General features: G+C 33.4%; 1 protein-coding gene across 1 annotated transcript in view; it reads left to right on the forward strand.

Annotated features, from left to right (window-relative positions):
• The window catches only part of LOC134722393 (hemicentin-1-like), a 110,638-nt gene that overhangs the window by 52,277 nt on the left and 34,148 nt on the right, over window positions 1-24,213 (forward strand). Inside the window, exons 2-3 of the mRNA XM_063586012.1 lie at window positions 668-988; window positions 17,724-18,047. Of these exons, the coding sequence (XP_063442082.1) occupies window positions 668-988; window positions 17,724-18,047 (645 nt within the window). The remainder of the gene's footprint in view (window positions 1-667; window positions 989-17,723; window positions 18,048-24,213) is intronic.

Below are 24,213 nucleotides of genomic sequence, written 5' to 3' on the forward strand. Positions count from 1 at the left end.
ATTGAACAACCTACTCTGATACCATACAAATGGTTTTAATCGAAAATGTTTCAGAATACATTAAAATGTATATTTAAGTAAGATGCGTTAAAAAATTTGCATTTATCTTTTGTATTGATGTCTTACGTCCCATTTACCGATTATTACTAAATCAGAGTATAAATTTGGAAGCGTGATACATTTTATCAATTGTTACAGTGTATCCCAATAACACATTTACAAACTAAGGTGGCAAACATTTTACAGTATAGCAAGTAAACTGATATAACAGACAGGTCAATGCGTCACAAACATTTTTTGAATCAGTAGATTTATCAAAGTGTAAAAAAAAAATATAAAAAAATACAGAACTCTAGGAAATTTAAATCGGAAACCTATAAAACCGGGTTCATTTTCTACATTTGCAAATGCCTGTACCAAGTAAGGAATATGACAACTGTTGTCCATTCGTTTGATGTGTTTAATAATTTGATTTTTTTTATTTGATTGGGTACGTTTTGAATTTTTCTCGGAGCTCAGTATTTTGTTGATTTTACTGTTTCCTAGTCAATTGTCAAACATAAAAAAAGCTCAAACACATCAAACAAACGGAAAACACTGTCATATTCCTAACATTGACGGGCAGTTCCTTCTGTTGTAGTAGTATAATTAAGCTTTATACTTTCAGCAATAACTCTGACCTCATCATCTGATGGTGCTTCTGTTGGTGTTGACTTCACGTTATCCTGTCAATCGAATGTACTCAGTATTGTTTTCAATAGAGATGGTAATGTAGTATGTACAATAACAGGTGATAATTCAGATGGTACCTGTCGTTTCTTTGGCGATTGCAACAATAATTATCAATATCACTGTAATGATAGTATTGGTGTGTACGACCTGACAATACCCAGTTCATATGACATTGACACTTTACATGACAGTAATTGGCGATGTACCGTACCATCAACATCCGCAAATTCACCAACTATTCAGCTATATGTGTATGGTAAGTCAGACACATCTTTTTAAACAAAAAATCATTAGTTATATCGTCAACGTTTTGTAATTTCACTGATAGATGAACATTATATTAAAAAAGAATCATATCGTCGTAGCAAAATTTTGACTAAGTCATACATGTACAGAGCGTCATCAATAACTTAAGCCACAACAGATCGTACGATTTTTTGTCGTGGAAGATGTATAAAATAGTAGTCGTGGCACTGTCGTGCAAAATGTCAAAAAATTATTTCGAGTGATCACATCAGCTACGACATGTCCACGATGGTTCCAAGATGGGTACACGACAGAAAACAAAAAAAAATGTAATAGTACTGTCGTGGGTTTGTCGCAAGTCGAAAATCGTGAGTTGTTTGCATTGGGACTTTCTTTCAGGTTTTCATGTCATTGGATGCGCGTGTTAAGCTAGGTTCACACTGCCGATCAGATCAACTCGATGATCCTGATTCTCCAAATTTCCATGACCAAGGCGTAACCAAATTTTTGATCGGGCCTATTTACGACTTCTACCCGACTGCTATCCGGCTGTACACGAGCTTACCTCGACCATTCACGACTCCTTGATGATTATATCACGACTCCTTGATGATTATATCACGACTCCAATACGACCACTCATTGAATACATATTCGATAAATCCGACCAATTCACGATCTCTACACGTTTTTTTCTTTGACTAGCTAGACCAAATCAACTATACTCGATCTCAGCCTGATCTCTGCCAGACCAGATCGACAAAATCGTATAGGGGTCGTAGGGATAAACGGGCAGTGATCGAGTATGTGCAATTTCAGTATAAAAACATCTGCAGCAGAGGAGGCATTAAGACTAGTGTTACCCTTGTCCGTCCGTAAGTATGTATGAGTACATCCCAACAATTAGTTTTCGTTCTCTAGTTTTCTTTTGCCTCAACCAAATTTTATGAAAAGTAATACCATAAAACACAGATCAAGTGCGAATTAGGTTGGTGTCGTTTTTAACCGTTCTTGGGTAATGACTCTACATAACGTTATATGCAAGCTGGGGCATTATCTGTGTCCAATAGACACGTTCCCCGTTTATTTGGTAAGATTCAGAAGTGCACAAAAGGTCTGGGTAAAATTATACATTTAAAATATATACATGGAAATAAAGCAGTTGAATTGTTTTGCAAGGTTGTTCAGAGCTCAAATAGACAGGTTAATAGCTGTGACGCAGCTTGAAGAGAGCGTAAAAGACGAATAAAAAGGGGTTTCGAGAAATATAGGTGATGCAGTGGCTGACAAGGCGACCACTGGCTTGGCAATATTAATTGTAATCACACAAATACATAACTCCGAGGAAAAATCTAAACGGAACGTCCCTAATCAAATGGCAAAATCAAAGTATCAGAGACTTGCAGGGGCTGAACAAAGAGGACCCCGATGGTTATAAAAACTTACTGAAAGTAATGTAGGACGATTATTTGTTATGGGAGTTAACTGCTCTTTTCTTCAAAATGAGATGGATTAGTTTTGATGTTAGATAGCAGTAAACATAAATTTTACCATCCCCTTTTCCTTGCTTTCTTACAAATTAAGCCTACTGTTTGTGTCATATATGTGCAAAAGTATGCAATCAGTATTTTCCATAGATCTGATACCAAGTAGTTGAATGGTTCAAGATATTTCTTTTTGGTGTATCCATGGCAACAAACTGCTTGTTTGTACTTAAAATATTGCAAAAGGGGATAAAGATGTCACAAAATTTGGCCAAAAATAGACTTTCAATCCCCTTGAGAATACCTTTTTTGAAATCGTTTACATATATCAATCACGAATTCAAATTTGTCTTTCGTCTCATTTTTTTATATAAAATTGTGTCAAAAAGCGTATTAAACAAAGTGTTTGTAAACATTCGTCTGTATGATGACCTATAGTTGTTAATTTCTGTGTCATTTGGTGTCCTTTTGAGAGTTGTATCATTGGCAATTATACATCTTCTTTTTTTTAATACTTCACAAATTTCTGGACCTAAGAAAAATACGGACAGTCAAACAAATATAGCATATTAAACAGGTAAAATATAATATTTATGTTCTTGAAAACTAACATTGTAGGCTAAATGAATTTTAATGCACAATTACTTTCTTATTTGAAAAATCCTCTTGGGCCAAAATGAAGGATCTACTTACCCTCCGAAACACCTGCGACAATTTCAGTTTTTTTGGGGGGTTTCGTGATTCTAAGTTGTTTTCTATGTTGTGTTATTTAGATTTCTGTTTGTCGGGTTTCGTTTTTCGCTATTGCTGTGTCGGTTTTTTTTCGACCTGCGAGTTTGATTTATCCTTGAGTATCTTTTAAAATTTTACACCTCCTTGCAAGAATACAGACACGTACATTACGTGGAGGAATTTGTGTACAGTTTAAAATAAATAGTGACAATATATTTTTGCAGAAGCAAAGTTATAAGAGTAAATTAGACCTGCACACACTTTTAGAGAATCGTGTGGTAGTCACGTATACTCGTGTATGGCCGAGTAGAGATCGAAGAGTGGTCGAATGTGGTCGCGTAGAGATCGGTTATTGGTCGACCTAGTCTGGGATGAAAAAAATATAGGAGTCGTAGTGATCATGAAGCGATCAGGCATTGGTTGAGTTAATTTGGACCACATATCAAACAGGTTGTCGTTGATCGGGAAACGATATTAGTCGAGCAAAGATCGAAATGATCGAGTACTGATCGGTAAACTATTTGTATTCCGACTTAACTCGATACCTACACGATCCTTTCTGAACAAATTCGATCCCTACTCGACGAATTCTCGACCTATATGTTTTGTTCTGATTATTATTAAGTCTTTCCACTTTTCTGTGGGAAGACTTATTGTTTTTCTTCTTCTGATTATTTTTTTTTTCCGCCAAATTTTGTTCTTGCGATAAATGTTTGTTTCGCAATATGTCGCTTAGATATTTTTCATATTGTATTGTATAGTTTATGCGCTTTTAAATTTCACCCTGCTAAGCCGAACCATTTTCTTTGTGAGAGTTATCTCCCTATTCACTGTTTATGATCTGTGTGCATCTCCTTCGTAACAAAAAAAGATATCGACAAAATTCTTTTTACAAATTGTTCGTTACATCCTCATTAATTTTTGGCGCATTTGGATCGAAGCGATTCGATGAAATTTTATAGGAGTTATCTACCTTTACAAAATAAATTTGTCGGTATGTTAACATAACTCATAAACAGTTAACCGTATAACCCTGGAATGTTTTAATTTGAGTCCAATGGGTCCCAACTTAGAAAATGAGGTCAAGGTCAAAGGTCAAGGTCAAGTTCTGAATTGTGACTTTTGCTTGTTTTTGCACTTTTTCCGACACTTTGAGAGATACATATAAAAGAACAAGTTCAAAATGTCAGCTTTGTTGTAATGAAGATATGTTACATTTAGTCTTATACAATTAAATGGCATCTTATAGGAGTTGGTGCCCCTGAAATGTCTTGATATGAAGTTATTTGATTATAACTTCAATTAAGTTCATTATAAAGACATTTGATCTCATACAAAAGGTTAAGTGACTAATGACATTGAAAAATGGCTACCGGAAGTGACCTTGAGAAAACCGGAAGTAGCTATTTTTGCAATTTTTTTCACCTAAAAATACCCAGAATCCATATATTTTGTCATATAGATACATGAACAGATTACTGAAGACTAAAAATGACTTCCAACAAACCGGAAGTGGCCAATTATCTCCCATTCTACATACAAAAGTATATAGAAACTATATATTTTTGGAATCAGTGTGAAAGAAGCTATTATATGAGACCGGTTGTGACATTCATTTCACCGGAAGTAGCATATTATCTCCCTTATATCACTCAAAAAAATAATTAAACCATCATTTATCGCATCAGTATAAAGAAACTACCTTCTTATCCAAATTACTTTAGTGTGGAAAGACTTTCAATTGTTCTCTGAACAATTGGTTTTTAATTATTCTTTTTTTTTCTTCTTCCGCCTAACTTTTTTCTTGCGTATTTTTGATGTTTCAAAAGATGTTGCTTACATATTTGGAATATGAAATCGTAAAGTTTATATGCTTTAAAAATTGACAAAGGCGTAACTAAAATCTTTACGTTGTAAGAGTTATCTCTCCAAACACTGTTTTTCTTGTGGCCACTACTCCTTCGCAACTGAAAAAGATAACGACAATTTTTTGTTTACCAAATTGCTTGTTATATCTTCAGGATCAGGATTTTAATTTTAACCGAAGTTATGCGGAGACTCCATATGAGAGTTATCTCCCCTTTTGTATATATTATAAGTGATATGCATTTCTAACTGGTAAACCATAAGTGATAGAGACCTAGGGTCTTTTGTTTTAAGATTCTTGGTCCAAAAAAATGAAAATTCGGTCAAGGTCAAAGGTCAAGGTCAAATTCTAAATTTTGATTTTGGCTTATTTTCACTTATTTTCATTAACCTTATAAGATATCGACAAATTATTTTTACTAAATTGTTAGTTGCGACATGTGGTAACTTATAAATTTTGGTTGAACGGGTGCGTAGCCAATAAATGGGAGTTTTCGCCCCTCTTATATTTAGAATTATGTGTAAAGTGATATTACTCATGAACCATACATATTAAGGAACTAGTGTCTTTTAATTTGAGATGTTAAGTCTATGACCTTGAAATTGAGGTCAAGGTCATAGGTTAATTGGACGTTATGGATTTTGACCTTTGCTCGAAATTCATATTTATACATCATAAAGCCATAGGAACTGACATTTTCAACTGAATTTTGATATTTTCATATCAAAAAGATCATTATTGGTTGAAAGACCTGCAATTGTTCTTTGAACAATTGGTTTTTAATTATTCTTTTTTTTTCTTCTTCCGCCTAACTTTTTTCTTGCGTATTTTTGATGTTTCAAAAGATGTTGCTTACATATTTGGAATATGAAATCGTAAAGTTTATATGCTTTAAAAATTGACAAAGGCGTAACTAAAATCTTTACGTTGTAAGAGTTATCTCTCCAAACACTGTTTTTCTTGTGGCCATTACTCCTTCGCAACTGTAAAAGATAACGACAATTTTTTGTTTACCAAATTGCTTGTTATATCTTCAGGATCAGGATTTAATTTTAACCGAAGTTATGCGGAGACTCCATATGAGAGTTATCTCCCCTTTTGTATATATTATAAGTGATATGCATTTCTAACTGGTAAACCATAAGTGATAGAGACCTAGGGTCTTTTGTTTTAAGATTCTTGGTCCAAAAAAATGAAAATTCGCTCAAGGTCAAAGGTCAAGGTCAAATTCTAAATTTTGATTTTGGCTTATTTTCACTTATTTTCATTAACCTTATTAGATATCGACAAATTATTTTTACTAAATTGTTAGTTGCGACATGTCGTAACTTATAAATTTTGGTTGAACGGGTGCGTAGCCAATAAATGGGAGTTTTCGCCCTTCTTATATTTAGAATTATGTGTAAAGTGATATTACTCATGAACCATACATATTAAGGAACTAGTGTCTTTTAATTTGAGATGTTAAGTCTATGACCTTGAAATTGAGGTCAAGGTCATAGGTTAATTGGACGTTATGGATTTTGACCTTTGCTCGAAATTCATATTTATACATCATAAAGCCATAGGAACTGACATTTTCAACTGAATTTTGATATTTTCATATCAAAAAGATCATTATTGGTTGAAAGACCTGCAATTGTTCTTTGAACAATTGGTTTTTAATTATTCTTTTTTTTTCTTCTTCCGCCTAACTTTTTTCTTGCGTATTTTTGATGTTTCAAAAGATGTTGCTTACATATTTGGAATATGAAATCATAAAGTTTATATGCTTTAAAAATTGACAAAGGCGTAACTAAAATCTTTACGTTGTAAGAGTTATCTCTCCAAACACTGTTTTTCTTGTGGCCATTACTCCTTCGCAACTGTAAAAGATAACGACAATTTTTTGTTTACCAAATTGCTTGTTATATCTTCAGGATCAGGATTTAATTTTAACCGAAGTTATGCGGAGACTCCATATGAGAGTTATCTCCCCTTTTGTATATATTATAAGTGATATGCATTTCTAACTGGTAAACCATAAGTGATAGAGACCTAGGGTCTTTTGTTTTAAGATTCTTGGTCCAAAAAAATGAAAATTCGCTCAAGGTCAAAGGTCAAGGTCAAATTCTAAATTTTGATTTTGGCTTATTTTCACTTATTTTCATTAACCTTATTAGATATCGACAAATTATTTTTACTAAATTGTTAGTTGCGACATGTCGTAACTTATACATTTTGGTTGAACGGGTGCGTAGCCAATAAATGGGAGTTTTCGCCCTTCTTATATTTAGAATTATGTGTAAAGTGATATTACTCATGAACCATACATATTAAGGAACTAGTGTCTTTTAATTTGAGATGTTAAGTCTATGACCTTGAAATTGAGGTCAAGGTCATAGGTTAATTGGACGTTATGGATTTTGACCTTTGCTCGAAATTCATATTTATACATCATAAAGCCATAGGAACTGACATTTTCAACTGAATTTTGATATTTTCATATCAAAAAGATCATTATTGGTTGAAAGACCTGCAATTGTTCTCTGAACAATTGGTTTTTAATTTAGTCTTTCCACTTTTCTGTGGGAAGACTTATTGTTTTTCTTCTGATTATTATTTTTTTTTTCCGCCAAATTTTGTTCTTGCGATAAATGTTTGTTTCGCAATATGTCGCTTAGATATTTTTCATATTGTATTGTATAGTTTATGCGCTTTTAAATTTCACCCTGCTAAGCCGAACCATTTTCTTTGTGAGAGTTATCTCCCTATTCACTGTTTATCATCTGTGTGCATCTCCTTCGTAACAAAAAAAGATATTGACAAAATTCTTTTTACACATTGTTCGTCAAATCCTCAGGAATTTTTGGCTATTTTAGATCGAAGCGATTCGATGAAATTTTATAGGAGTTATCTACCTTTACAGAATAAATTTGTCGGTATGTTTATTTAACACATAAACAGTTAACCGTATAACCCTGGAATGTATTTATTTGAGTCCCCTAGGTCCTAACTTAGAAAATGAGGTCAAGGTCAAAGGTCAAGGTCAAGTTCTCAATTGTGACTTTTGCTTGTTATTGCATTTTTTCTGACACTTTGAAAGATACATTTTAAAGAACAAGTGCAAAATGTCTGCTTAATAGTAATGAAGATATGCTACATTTAGTCTTATACAATTAAATGGCATTTTATAGGAGTTTTTGCCCATGAAATGTCTTGATATGAGGTTATTTGATTATAACTTCAAGTTAGTTCATTATAAAGACATTTGACCTTAAACAAAAGGTAAAGTGACAAATGACCTTGAAAAATGGCTACCGGAAGTGACCTTGAGAAAACCCGAAGTAGCTATTTTTGCAGTTTTTTTCACAAACAAGTACACAGAATCCATATATTTTAACATATAGGTACATCAACTGATAACTGAAGACTAAAAATGACTTCCAACAAACCGGAAGTAACCAAGTATCTCCCATTCTTCATGCAAAAGTATATAGAAACTATATATTTTTGGAATCAGTGTGAAAAAAGCTATCATATGAGACCGGAAGTAGCATATTATATAAACCATTATTCATCTCATCAGTATGAATAAACTACCTTCTTATCCAAATTTCTTTGTTGTGGAAAGACTTTCAATTGTTCTCTGGTTTTTAATTATTAGGTCTTTCCACTTTTCTGTGGAAAGACCTATTGTTTTTCTTCTGATTATTTTTTTTTTTCTTCCGCCTAATTTTGTTCTTGCGATAAACATTTGTTTAGCAATATGTCGCTTAGATATTTGGTATATGATATCGAACAGTTTATGCGCTTTTGAAATTTACCCTGCGTAAACGAATACTTTTCTTTGTAGGAGTTATCTCCCCAAACACTGTTTTCCTTGTTAGCGCAACTCCTTCGCAACCGTAAAATATTATGACAAATTTATTTTACAAAATTGCTCGTTATATCCTTCGCATGATTTGTCCTATTTTGACCGAAGCGATATGAACGCTCCATATGAAAGTTATTTCCCCTTATGCATTTGTTATAAGTGATATGCATTTCTATCTTGTAAACCATTAGTACTAGAGACCTAGGATCTTTTGATTTGAGGTCCTTAGTCCAAAAAAATGAAAATAAGGTCAAGGTCAAAGGTCAAGGTCAAATTCGAAATTTTGATTTTGGCTTATTTTCTCTCTTTTTCATTAACTATATAAGATTTCGACAAATTATTTTTACTAAATTGTTAGTTGCGACATGTCGTAACTTAAAAATTTTGATTGGAAGTGTGCGTAGACAATAAATGGGAGTTTTTGCCCCTTTTATATTTAGAATTATGCATAAAGGGATATTACTCATGAACCATACATAATACAGACCTAGGGTCTTTTGATATGGAATCCTTGGTTTATGACCTTAAAATTGAGGTCAAGGTCATAGGTTAATTGGACGTTCTAGATTTTGACCTTTGCTTGAAATTCATATTTATACATCATTAAGCCATAGGAACTGACATTTTCAACTGAATTTTAATATTTTCATATCAAAATAGATACTTATTGGCGGAAAGACCATCAATTGTTCTTTGAACAGTTGGTTTTTAATTATTATGTTTTTTCTTCCGCCTAATTTTGTTATTGCGATAAATATTTGTTTCGCAATATGTCGCTTAGATATTTGGTATATGATATCGAACAGTCTATGCGCTTTTGAAATTTACCCTGTGTAACCTAATACTTTTCTTTGTAGGAGTTATCTCCCCAAACACTGTTTTCCTTGTGTCCAAGACTCCTTCGCAACTGTAAAAGATTACGAAAAATTTATTTTACAAAATTGCTCGTTATAACCTTCGCATGACTTGTCCTATTTTGACCGAAGCAATATGAACGCTCCATATGGAAGTTATTTCCCCTTATGCATTTGATATAAGTGATATGCATTTCTATCTTGTAAACCATAAGTGATAGAGACCTAGGATCTTTTGATTTGAGGTCCTTGGTCCAAAAAAAAGGAAAATTTGGTCAAGTTCAAAGGTCAAGGTCATATTCTAATTTTTGAATTTGGCTTATTTCCACTCATTTCCAGAAACGGGTAGGTTGAAGGTAATTGTGAGTTTTCTCCCCTCTTGAATTTAAAAATACGCGTATTGTGATATAACTGATTAACCAAATATAATTAAGACCTATCGTCTTTTGATTTGAGGTCCTTGGTTTATGACCTTGAATTTGATCTCAAGGTCATAGCTTAATTTGACGTTCTAGATTTTGACCTTTGCTTTAACCTCACTTGTATACAGGATAGAGCCATGAGACTTTTGGCAAAAAGGTATTAAACCATTTAACCTTGAAAAAAACCCGGAAGTGACCTTGTGTAAACCGGAAGTAGCTACTTTTTGGTACTTTATTAATATAAAAGTATATAGAACCAGATATTTTTGGAATCATTGTCAACTAAATATTTAAATATTATCAAAAGTAACATCTGTCAAACAGGAAGTAACAAATCATCTCCTTTATTTAAAAAAAAGTACAGAAACCATATATTTTTGGAATCAGCGTACAATAAGCTATCATTTAACGATTGAAATGACATTTTAAACTTAATTTTAAAACTTTCATTGTTTTTGGTGGAAAGACCTGCAATTGTTCTCTGAACAATTGGTTTTTAATTGTACATTATACTTGTTCAGTAAATTTATACCAGGATTCTCCGAAAAAAACCCACCCGAAAGATAGTAGCAGTAAACGTGGATAATGATAAGCAATCGGAGGACCCCCTACACAAGCTGAAACATATTATGATTCGAAAACTGTTGGAGACGACAATGATAATGTCGTCACTGTAACGGGAGATGGGACAATTCTATTGACATTCCCGCCGAATCGTACAACGATCACAGATGACCAGCGATTTGACGAAATTGCATGTCGTGGCGCTGCATCGATGTGTCATGGGCTCGTTGTGACTAGGGCTTTATGAGGAGAAACTACTATGACATGATGAAAATGATGCTTACATCATGTCACAATACTGTGACGTCAGTATTGTGACGTCATTTGCACACTTTATTTCATGTTGTGAATTCTTATGGGGTTGCTTTTTTACATGGTGAGAATACGGTTTTACACCTGTATTAATAACTTCTTAATATGATATGTAATAATCCATCTTATTGCCTTACATATCATGTGCTGCGTTATGAATGTTTGGTAAACACTGACGAGGAAAGGTACTATCGGCCACTGAAAGCTTGGCAGGCTAATTATCATATCGGTGTATCAAATGTATCGAATATTTTAAGTTAAAAAATTCCACGATAACATATTCATGTTGTTTTATTATATTTGCCATATTTTGATTGGCTAATACGAGGGTGTTAATTTACACTATCATATGGCTGAGAGGCTGACAATTTTTTTAATGTTACCTTCTCTACCAGACCAATAAAAAATCGATATGTTTTTAAATAACAATCTGTATCTGTATCATAGGAAAGACTATGTACTTTTGCAAAAATAATTGTATAATTAATAATTGTTTCATTTGTATGTCGAAAAAAGTAAGACGTGCATATATCCAAAATTACTATATTGTTAATCCTTCAGAATATAAAATGAAAGGTTTGATGTCTTTATGTAATGTAAAAGTCTTAAATAACTTGTCTATTTTTATCAAGAAACTTATGAAATATCTATAATTCTAATATATTATCACCACTTACATGTATTCGACTGGCGATCTCAGATCCCATTATTATAGCTTTGAATGATTATCACGTGTTATGTATGTGTATACTTTTGTACAGAGAATTAGGTATAATGAACTATGTATTATGTGAGTACTCTCAGATCTGTTCATAGTGTCTTTTTGTTGTCGGGATGTACAAGTACCCGGTCACGTCCCCTTGTATTTTTGTCCATCTGATGAGTTAAGCCTTTTTCAAATGATTTTTATAGTTCTTTCTTATGTTGTACTGTTATACCACTCTCCCAGGTTATGGGGAGGGTTGGGATCCCGCTAACATGTTTAACCCCGCCGCAGTATTTATGTATGTGCCTGGCCTAAGTCAGGAGCCTGTAGTTCAGTAGTTGTCGTTTGTTTATATGTAACATATTTGTTTTTCGTTCATTTTTTTTTATACAAATAAGGCCGTTAGTTTTCTCGTTTGAATTGTTTTACATTCTCATATCGAGGCATTTTATAGCTGACTATGCGGTATGGGATTTGCTCATTGTTGAAGGCCGTACGGTGACCTATAGTTGTTAATGTCTGTGTTATTTTGGTCTCTTGTGGATAGTTGTCTCATTGGCAATCATACCACATCTTCTTTTTTATATGTATGTATATTTCTTTCTATCTTGTTTGCCATTGTAAATTATTGTTTGTATCATTTGTCTGCCTCTTGTTACAGTATAAACTGTCTAGAGTTCTAAAGTTCTAAGTTCTAAGTAATTTTAGCCTTAAAGAAATATGTTATTATTAATAGTCCACTAAACTCAAGCACAAGGCTGCATATACTTGTTTCATATGCGTGATATTTATGATATATAAAAAAATACTTTCCTATAACAGAAAGATAACAGTAACTGAATTAAAAAAAAAGAAGATCTAGCTTGTTCAATTAAATGAAACACAGACTTACAGAATTATTGTCGCTATGTTTTATGCAATCGTAGATACATTTTATTTAGCATTTACTTTTAATTATTTAAAATAGAAAGAAGAATATATAATCTACCATACTGCAATTTTCTACATTTGTTTTATTGTAAAATACTTAGACAGCCATAGCTGCAACTCGGCATATCCAGTAGGCCATGTGTGTAATACACTTTAAGATAATGATATTTTTAAACATCCTTTTTACCAAATAAAAATAGATAATGAACCTGTTTGGGGCCCTTTATAGCTTGTTGTTCGGTGTGAGCCAAGGCTCCGTGTTGAAGGCCGTACTTTAACCTATAATGGTTTACTTTTTAAATTGTTATTTGGATGGAGAGTTGTCTCATTGGCACTCACACCACATCTTTCTATATCTGTGAATACATTCAATCTCAATATAGAAGTAAAATATAATATTTCCATGTCTCAACAAGTTTTTAGTGACTATACTGCGAACCAAAATGGTTTAACAAAATTTCACATCATTTAATTTTATTAGACGGTCTATTCAGACCTGAGCCAGTGACCATCATGTGGTCGTTGTCGGTTTTGTTCATAAAGAAAAGTACATGTGATAATGTGATTATAACATGCGAAATTTGTCTGTGAAACGAACCAAATTACTTTTCGTTTTAGAATGATATTATCGTTCACACACGCTGTAAACGTTCTAAAACGAAATTATTAACTTCACGCTTTTACCTAACAACACGCTTGTTATCATTCTATGTCGTAAATAAACGGAATGGAACACGGAATGGAACACGTAATAAACTCAAACGAAATGAACGAAATGGTGGCAGCGGTGGGATAGCCATACACGAAGTTTTATAGATTCGTAATGAAGATAAATGTTGGAATATCAGAGACTTAAACTATTTGGATACATGTTGATGTTCTTTACTACCTCAAGAGGACAGGAAGAAACATACGTGCACGGACTGTCTTCAAATACCCAAATGAGAAAGGAAAGTTTAATAGATAAGATGGAGTTACGTTTTGGACATTCAAATATGAAAGAAAGCTATCTTGCAGAGGCAAAACTAAGGAGAAGGAAACCTGGTGAATCGTTTAGAGATTTGGGGCAATCTATTGAAGATTTGTACAGGCGTGCATACCCAACTCAGCCAGAACCTGTCCAAGAAAATAGTATCAGATCGTTTCTTGACGCTTGCGGTGAGTCGGAGGAGTTCCGCATGTTTATAAGGCGAACTAAGCCTAGGACTCTCCAGGAAGCTGTTGCAAGTGCCATGCAAGAAGAATGTCTTCGAATGAATGAAGGAAATGTGAAAACGGTTAACATGAGAAATAATGTATATACAGCGGAAAAAGGAAATGATGTTCATGAACTGAATTCAAAGAAAAAAAATATTCAGACGTTCCTATGAACAACCGAAGATATAAAAATAAGAGATATAGACAGTGTACGAATTGTAGAAAAAGAGGACACTCAGAGTTATGTTGGAGTAGGACACATTCAAACGATCAGAACATTTCAAATCAGACGGTACCAGAGGAAGACACCGCCCAGAATAGCATTGGTACCGTCCAGCAGTTAAACAACAACCGGTCGGAGCAATAGGCCCTGCTCCGACCGACGGTACCTGGTAGCCTAGCAGAAGTTTAAAGGAGTGTAACTTGGGTAAACATAGGACGTCACGTTCCACTCAAACTGAAAGGGGTGATATGGAGATTGACTTGGATCACTTATTAGACCGAGATTTAACTCCAGAGTATCACATAACACCTACTAAGCGGTTGAGTGATGGTGCGTTTGTTATCTGCGAGAGGAACACAAAGACAACGAAATATTTTGTATGATAGTAGACCTATGCTAGGACCATTAGATACCAGATTCATCACAACTATTGGTGGTGATTTAAAAGAGTTCAGAACTGCTGCTGTTATGACATAATCATGTGATGAATTTTGTGTTCAATTTCCAATTATTGTTTCAGGAGTAATAAATCATTTTACTTGGTGAAAGTATTATTCAATCCATTCGATGTCAAAGGGACTGGGATTCCTTATTTTTAGAAATATGAGGCAGAAATATTCCATTTCATGACAAAATATGGACTATCTTAATTCTTCTCAAGGTATGGTGCATGTAAGTTTGTTTAACCCAACCAGTAAAGATATTATGTTGTTCAAAGGAACACATATTGCTGTGTTTGTACCAGTTTTGAATATCGGCAATTATGTTGAGGTAGAAGATGAAAATGAAGATGTTTTTGGTATTGTTGAGTATCGTAATTCGTCTAATAGTTTGTTTCCTCAATATATGGAAAAGATGTACCAAAGCGGTATACAGAATCTTTCAATTAAAGAAGCCGATGAATTTAAAAGGGTATTGCTGCAAAATTGTTGTGTGTTTGCTGACCCTGATGGAGAAACTGGACATATATTGTTGGGAATGCATGAAATCATACCGGAGAAACAGATACCAATCAAGGAACTGCAGGACCATTCTTTGGATAAATCATTGGGACCGCTGAACATTTTTTTTATGAATAAAATATTGGAACCACCAGACAATTCTTCAAAATAAAATATTGGAATCTCTTGGAAATTATTTTAATAAAACATTGAATACAGGGTTCGTCACAGCTATTAATGTTGGTGATTTGAAAGTAAAGTTAGGAACTGCTGTCATAACTTTATTATGCATGTTGAAGTGAACATATAACATTGACTTGAGTTGAACTTTATTGAGATTGTTTTGGATATATATGTAACTGTACAGTAAGAAGCCTAGTTTTGTTTAATACGACATTGAAATAGGAATTTCAATTGCTAGTTGGGGGGATTGTAGCGATTTTAGTTTGACTGTATAATTGTTATTATGTAAGATGTCTTTCTTTTAAATACATTAGGGTTAAATTACACATTTCTATAGGGCAATGCCCAGTATTTTCATTTAATTGAACGGTATCTATATAATTTAAATTCACCGCCCGGTTTCTTAAGAACCGCCCGGTATCTCATCTTTGGAACCGTCGGGGTATCGTCCGGTAACTCCATCTTTGAAAGTGTCAGGGTACCGCCCGGTAGCCAATCTTTAGAACCGTTGAGGTACCGCCCGGTATCCTTAGAACCGCCCGGTACCCCATCTTTGGAACCGTCGGAGTACCGCCTGTAATTATGTATATAAGGGGGTGTGAGAGAGATCAGGGAGGAGAGAGGAATAAAAAGAGGAGAATATATATAGAGTGGAGATTGTAAGCTAGAAGTGTTGAGAGTAATATTGTGTTAGTGAATTAGGATTATTGTTCAACTGTTGTATTATGTCAAACTGATATACATTTAACAGATTACATAGTGATTTGATTTGAAACTTTGTGTTGTGGTTTGTTTTCTTTGTGCCATTTGAATATGGATTTTACGTAATTTACGCTACCAAAATAACACATCGACAAACACGAATCCATACAAAAACGACAACGCTACAATAATTTCATAATGTTCAGTTCAAATTAAAAATTCACACAAATGTATGATTTTGAATAATTGTTATAGTTGCAATAAAAAATATACACTGTCTCTAAAAGTATAACGTTGATTTCTGTATGATTGTATGGCAACACACCTATGTACTGGCTATTATCGCATGATAAACTTTGAGTGTGTAATTTGCATTTTAATCAATTGATTACACATTACTATTACTTGTCATGTACACTAACACATATTCATTTTACACAGTTAATTTAGGTGTGTTTTTTTTTATTTATTTGATATTCTAAACATAGACGCATTCAATTAGTTATTTTAAGTTGAAAATGTCCATTCATTCTATTCTTCAAATTTATATAGAATTTATTTTGTATATCGTCAATATGGTCATGCTAAAATAATAATAGGTTAAAGTAAGATATATGTAATGTTCATTCAAGTGTATATGCATGTGCGTATTGGAGTGGACGTTACTAAGTTGGACAATAACATATGTTAAACTATCGCATGTTTATTGTCCACCTAAGGTTTCTATTGACATCATAGCCGTTTAATTGTATTAATGTATACTAGTGTGTGATAAACAAAAGCGATTTGTTTTTCATTGAACACCGTACAATTAAAATAACTCGTAAATCACTAAAATGTGTACGCCTACAAGTATTTTCACTCTCAAGATATTTTGTGTGAAGAGTCGTTGTACGTATTTTTTTCAGACATTGTAGATATAATGTGCAATGCAATAAAGAAATAAAGAAACAATTTAGAAATATGTAGTGTAAATAATTCATTGAATTAATAATGATTTTATTACGGGTTTGCTCCTGATGCTAAATAGTTTACCACTAGCGATGAATACCGCAAATCTGTTGGAACAAAAATCTCTAGGTGAAGGCAGATATTTACTGTTCTGTAATAAAAAAAAAACGATGAAAATTGGCGTAAAGACAAATAATACTGAATAAGTGCTCAGCTTAAACGATCTTCAATAACACATCAGTCAGTATTCGACGACGTTAATTATAGAATATCAAATCGTAGAATTGAAATAGAGAAACACATTCAACGAGTTACCATATCAAATTCAACAAGATATTAAATATTGCTTGCATGGACTAGCACAACAGACGTTGCCCGTGCATGTATGAGCTAAACCAACAGTACATAGACATTTAAAATGTTTATATTTTTCAAGCAGACTTAGTCCATGCAAGTATGGACTAAGTTAACGTTTGGTGCCTTAGTCCATGCCTGTATCGAATACGCTTAGTTCTCAAGGTTTCATGTTTACTTGTTGAAAAGGTTCAGTCATACTATCAAGCGTTTGTAATTTATTTGATTAGGTAAGTTATAATGCATAATATGCCTTTTAATCATAGGTTTACAACCATGAAATAAAGCGGTAAGGAGTAATACAGGTTTTCTAAACTGGATGTAGAATACCAGATTCATTAAATACCTTCAGTTGTTATTCATAAGTGTGTACGCAAAGCTTTGAGTATATCAAATACCAATAACATACATTTTGTCATTGATTGCTTTTCAGCTTTGAATATACATGTTTAAATGCTATATTTCAGTTCCAATTACACAAGTATACATTACAACAAACCCAATGGATGATAATCCACCAGGTATTATATTGAACAGAAGTAAAACCTTCACATGTACAACAAATGCAGGTAGACCATCATCAAGGATACAATGGTATAAATCTACAGACAACATTACTGGTTTCGCTACTCCTCAGCCCGATGCGAATTGTAATAAGGAGAAATGTAGATCGTCTAGTGAGCTTACGTACACTGGAATCAAATCTGACGACGGGAAAGTCATATACTGTACAGCTGTCAATGGTCAAGGTCAAACTGTCAGATCAGAAAACAAATCCATTGTCATTTGGTGTGAGTATGATTTCTTTAATACATTACGCATCATGCATCGTATTGTAACGAAAACAGAACGGTCGGGCCTAAGTGTAAAATTATAAATCTGTGTAAAAAGTAAAATCACAAAAATACTGAACTCAGAGGAAAATCCACACCGGAAAGTCCATAATCACATGGCAAAATCAAACGACAAAACAAATAAAAAACGAATGGACAAGAACTGTCATATTCCTGACTTGGTACAGACATTTTTAAATGTAGAAAATGGTAACTCAGTGCGTTGCGATAAGCATGTATTTATTAAAATGTACAAGTATAAAGGAAACACACGTTATTACTGGTGTCCGTTCTTTGGTAGCGTGGTCTTCTAGTTACCTGCATACACCCTGGTAAGGTTGGTTTGTCTGTTACGGATATAACGAGTAAAACATGAGTTAGGATTTTGTTCCTTGAAAGCGTAGTTTTGTATGATAACTCCCCGTATTGAAGGTTGTAAGAATAACATAATCTTTATATAAATAGTCAAACGCTTTTTTACATTTTTAAAGCGTGTTTTTGATAGAAAGCACACGTTTTCTGAAATTGTAGTAACACAATGATCGTAAACCAAAGTTCTTGTTTCTAAAGCAGTTGCTTATCACTAAATACTAAGTAAAACCCTGTCATAAGAGTTAAGGAAGTTTTTGACATCATCATTTTTTTATAATTATTATTACTACTAACCTAACAGCAAATTATAACAACTCATACAGTAACCCGAAATACCGCCATCTGAGGAAACACAGCGTTTAAACACTTCTTCCTTTTAAACATGGTACGTGGCCAATATAAGATTGAAGGAACAAAATACTTAAGAATGTGAAAACATTTAACGTGAAAAATATATCCGCATTGTAACTGTTAGACTGAATTAAGCATCTCTTGACTATTGTTTGCTTTGTTATTAAATTATAGGCATCAATGTAGGGAAACTACGTTTTATCTTTACAATTTCAACCACAAACAAATATAGACAAAACTAATTAAGTTCACGACACAAGAAACGGAATCACCTTCACATTTGTGTTCTTGCCATTTTTATCAGCAACATTGCAGTAGCGCCTGCATATGGAGTATAAGTTGATAAGTTATTCTAGAGCTTGCATTTACTATTATGATTTTCTTGATAGTGGGTTGCTGCTCACAAGGAAGCTACTCAACCGTACTTCATTATGCAAAGTTAAAATCATCCCTTCGGAAATAAATGGACGCCGTTACGAGTTGGTTTACCTTTATGGGAAAATCTGATCCACAGTTGACGACGGTTGCGTACTATACACATTAACGGTACCAAATGTTTGTCACTAGCTGTGCATTTCTACAAATAATATCGCGTTTGATGATGCTCGAGAACAATTTATTTGTAGGGCTAAAGCTAATCACATAGATAAAGATCTATTATCTAAATCGTCGTAACTGCAATCCTGTCTTTTGGTTGCAGTCTTGTAATTGACTGCTCCATAGGCTTACATGCTAAACAGCTGATCTTTGAAAATAAAAAAATAAAAAATGCTACATAGAAAAAAAATTTCATGTTCATATCATGTATGTACTAATGTGAAACTGTGATTTAATCGAAAAAAAAGGGAGTGTTGCCACGAAGAATAAAAAGTTACGCAATCCTGAAGTCAAAACATTTTTTTTCTGTTTGCTATTTTTACTAGGCTGCACCACTTCCAGTAAACATGATATCCTTCCACTTTCCTGGATTGATATCCCCAAGAAATGCAAGATTTTGTTTAAAGTCTATATATATGTTTCAATTCAGCATAAACCTATAATCAAACAGAAGAAATTGAGTTCAGAAAAAAATTCAGAAAAAAATGCACTATTTTGTTTCCCTCCATGTTTTGACATGCACCGGAAACTGGAGTTGTAATACAAGACTGGTACCTTTTCTGCCTCGAATGTGAACTACCAAATTAAACTTATCACCGGATAAATAATCATAGAATTCACAAGATGTGTGTCACATGCATTTAACCTTCTTCACCCTTTGAGTTTACCCCCAGTTTTTGGCGGAGTCTGTGTTGCTCAGTCTTATTCCTTATATGTTTTGTTTTGTATACCTTTGTTTTGCTTTCGGTCTTTATCCGTTTTTAGGTATACGTTTTAATGTCCCATTGATATCTTCCGCCTTTCTTTAAGTTATGAGAGTTTAAATAGTGAGGGTGAATGTGTCATGATTACAGATTGTTTATATGTCCCCGTGAGCAACTTAACTTGTTTTTGCAAAATATTTGTATAATGGCCGTTAGCCCTCTTTACTTTACTGCGAGACTGTTGTTTTGTCAATATTCATCAGTGAAACTAAGCTTTTCAAATGTAAAATGATAACAAGGGTATATTTAACGACCATTCTGTTAAAGAACAAATTCCTGGATATTTTGACAATACTGAGCTACCTCTTATTTGTTATATTTACAAGAAATCTACCCGGAAATTTGTGTTTAATTATAGTCAATTGTGTAAAGATGTTAATATCAGTGAAAATACACCTACTTCATGTAATTGCAGTAATTCCGAATATATTTATGGACCCATTTCCCATGTTATAACAGGAGATCTTAACATCGTTCAAGACCGAGAGTTAAAATCATTCCTCAGTAAAGGACCTAAATATCGTCCCCCGTCAATTATTAATTGGAATGAGTGTCGTAATATCATCCACGACTCGCTCCATACCTACTGTATGAAATGGATAAAACGGGAAAAAGCTGACAAAACATCTTTAGACTCTTTTTTTAATTCAGTAATGAAGATAGTTGATATACGTATTCAGCATTTTAAAGAACATTTTACTATTAACAATAACCACAATAAACCTATTTCTCGTATCAAACATAAACTAAAAGAACTAGTCAAGGAATTTGTTTTCGTCCCGGCCGATAAAGCTGCTAATAATATTATTATTGTTTGACTGAAATTTTACATTGAGGTTCTGAAAAAGGAAATCACCAATTCACCAACATTCTAACTGACTCCATTTTCAGAAAACGAAATCTGTAACAAATATAAAATTTTAGCCACCGCTTTACAAGCAGAGCCAAATACATTGAAAATTCCAACTATGTATTGGCTTCCGAAGCTACACAAAACCCCTTACAAATATAGATTTATTTCGTCTTCAAGCCATTGTTCAAATTCTAAATTGTCTATTCTTATTACGAGCACACTTGGTAAAATTAAAAACCTGATAAAAATTGTTCAAATAAGGCCTTCGAAAATAGTGGAATAAATTACGTTTGGAGTGTCAAAAACTCGTTGGAAGTACTTGATAAATTGCATGCTTATATTGGTGATTTTGAATCTGTTCAAAGTTTTGATTTTTCTACCCTGTATACCACATTGCCTCAAATTCTCATTAAGAAAAAATTCACACACCTAATTAAATGGGCATTCAAAAAATCAGAATGTGAATATATATGTTCAAACTCTTTAAGGTCATTTTTTAGTAGCAATAAACAAAAAAACTATCATGTTAATTGGACATACTTTGATACTATATATGCCCTTGAATTTTTACTAGATAACATTTTTGTTCGCTTTGGGGATTCCGTATATCGTCAGATTATCGGAATTCCAATGGGGACTAACTTATTGCGGACCTCTTTTTGTATTGTTATGAGTTACAATTTATGACAAAAATAAGCAAAGACCCATCGAAACAACATCTGATAAACAAATCATGCAAATTTAATGATCCTTTTAGACATTTGGATGATATTTTGGCTCTCAATAATGACGACTTCAGTATGTATATTAGTGAAATTTATCCTGCTGAACTTACTTTAAATAAAGCTAATACTAACAATGACCACTGCCCTTTCCTCGATCTTGATATCTATATCACTAACGGAAAGCTGAATACTAAAATTTATGATAAAAGGGATGATTTTTCATTTCCTATCGTTAATTATCCGTTTTTAGATGGTGACGTTCCCTTATCACCATCTTACGGTGTGTATATATCTCAACTTGTACGATTCGCTCGTGTATGTACCAATGTTTTAGATTTTAACGAGAGAAATTTATGTATTACTGAAAAATTATTACACAAGGGTTTTCGATATCACAAACTTGTCAAAACATTTACTAAATTTTATCATCGGTATAAAGACATCATTCGTAAATATAGCTCAACATGCAGACTTCTTATACGTTCAGGTATTTCACATCCAATTTTTTATGGAAATATTCTTTATAAAGCACAAAGGTGTCAGTATTCACCTCAGAAACTTACAAAACCTCTGAAAAGACTTATTAAGAAAGGATATAATTACGATACTGTTGTCAAGTCATTAAAGATTGCATATTTTGGCGTTAATATTGAGTCACTGATAAGGTCTTTGCGTCGGAACTAAACACATTTATTCTAAAAACAGTTGTTGGCATGACACGGGTTATGTTCTTCTCATATATGTTATGATGGTATGATAATAAACCCCTAACGGGAAGGATTGTGCCTGATGTTCATATGATGAAATCATAATCTTTCAGTCAGTTTAATTGAAGTCTGGAGCTGGCTTGTCAGTTAACTGCTAGTAGTCTGTTATTATTTATGTATTATTGTCATTTTGTTTATTTTCTTTGGTTACATCTTTTGACATCAGACTCGGACTTCTCTTGAACTGAATTTTAATGTGCGTATTGTTATGCGTTTACTTTTCTACATTGATTAGAAGTATAGGGGGAGGGTTGAGATCTCACAAACATGTTTAACCCCGCCGCATTTATGCGCCTGTCCCAAGTCAGGAGCCTCTAGCCTTTGTTAGTCTTGTATTATTTTCATTTTAGTTTTTTGTGTACACTTTGGAAATTAGTATGGCGTTCATTATCACTGAACAAGTATATATTTGTTTAGGGGCCAGCTGAAGGACGCCTCCGGGTGCGGGAATTTCTCGCTACATTGAAGACCTGTTGGTGACCTTCTGCTGTTGTTTTTTTATTTGGTCGAGTTGTTGTCTCTTTGACACATTCCCATTTCCATTCTCAATTTTATGGTCTCAAATCCAGCATCAAAGAACCTTACATAACATGAAAGTCCAAAAGACGACCAACAGTCAACACAACACAGCACCAACATATACAAACGAACACTATTTAAAACCCGATAATGATATTATAAAGTCAGGAAGATATTCAACCTGTCATGTATTCATTAACACATCTGGTAGAAATGTTGTAAACTACACAATCTGCATTTATGTTTCAAAAGCTTATGGTGAAAACAGTCAAACAGCTTTCTTTAGAATAATTAACAAGATAAAGTGTATCATGTTTAATATGAACATATGATCTTTCTGAAATCTTTATCGAACAAGGACATGAAAATGGTTTTTTGTTTAATTATCGCAAACATTTGAAATGTTTATTCTATTTTTGACCTTGATTTAACGGAAATTGCACTGTAGAATTTTTTCACCAGAAAGAACAGAAAGTGCAGAAAATAAGTTTTTGAGTGATATACAATACAGCTGTGTGTTAGGTGGGTGTATTAAAGTCATTACCTAAGAGGCTTTGTTTGCAAAATGTCACTAGCCTAACGTGTTCAGTTTCAAATATGTAACGGCGTTAAGTAAAAAATAATTATATAACAAGACATTTAGACTTTGTCATGTTGCTAACACTCACATTTCTCAGTTACACATTTTGTTTATTTTAACACCAAATGAGAAGAATGATGTCCATTTTCGAGGCAACATATTGAACATCAAATTAATAACGATGTTTTCTTTCCTACTATTAAACCACAGAATTTTGAAATTAGCATGTTAACGATATATTCTGTCCGATATGAACACGATGAAGAAGTTGTCGTTTTTGCTTAGAGCGGTAATAAAGTCTCCAACTGATGATTGGGAATGATCAGTATTGCAAAGGATAGCCACTGGTACCTTGAAACATAAACCACCTGATCCGCCGTTCTGTCCATGATTCGAATACAAATCACGAACGTGTTCTTCAGCGAAATAAAATATGTACAGTCTTCCAGCCGAAACACACGCAATTACATTCCTCTTGATATTTTTATGTTGATATATAGTCGAGACGAAACGTCACACAACAAATGCAATTGTAACCCTCCTGCTCATGAACACTTCTTTTTTTATATGTAGCTCACCACTTGGCGGCCGGCGTC

Source organism: Mytilus trossulus, chromosome 6, assembly GCF_036588685.1.
Source record: "Mytilus trossulus isolate FHL-02 chromosome 6, PNRI_Mtr1.1.1.hap1, whole genome shotgun sequence".
NCBI classification, from domain to species: domain Eukaryota; kingdom Metazoa; phylum Mollusca; class Bivalvia; order Mytilida; family Mytilidae; genus Mytilus; species Mytilus trossulus.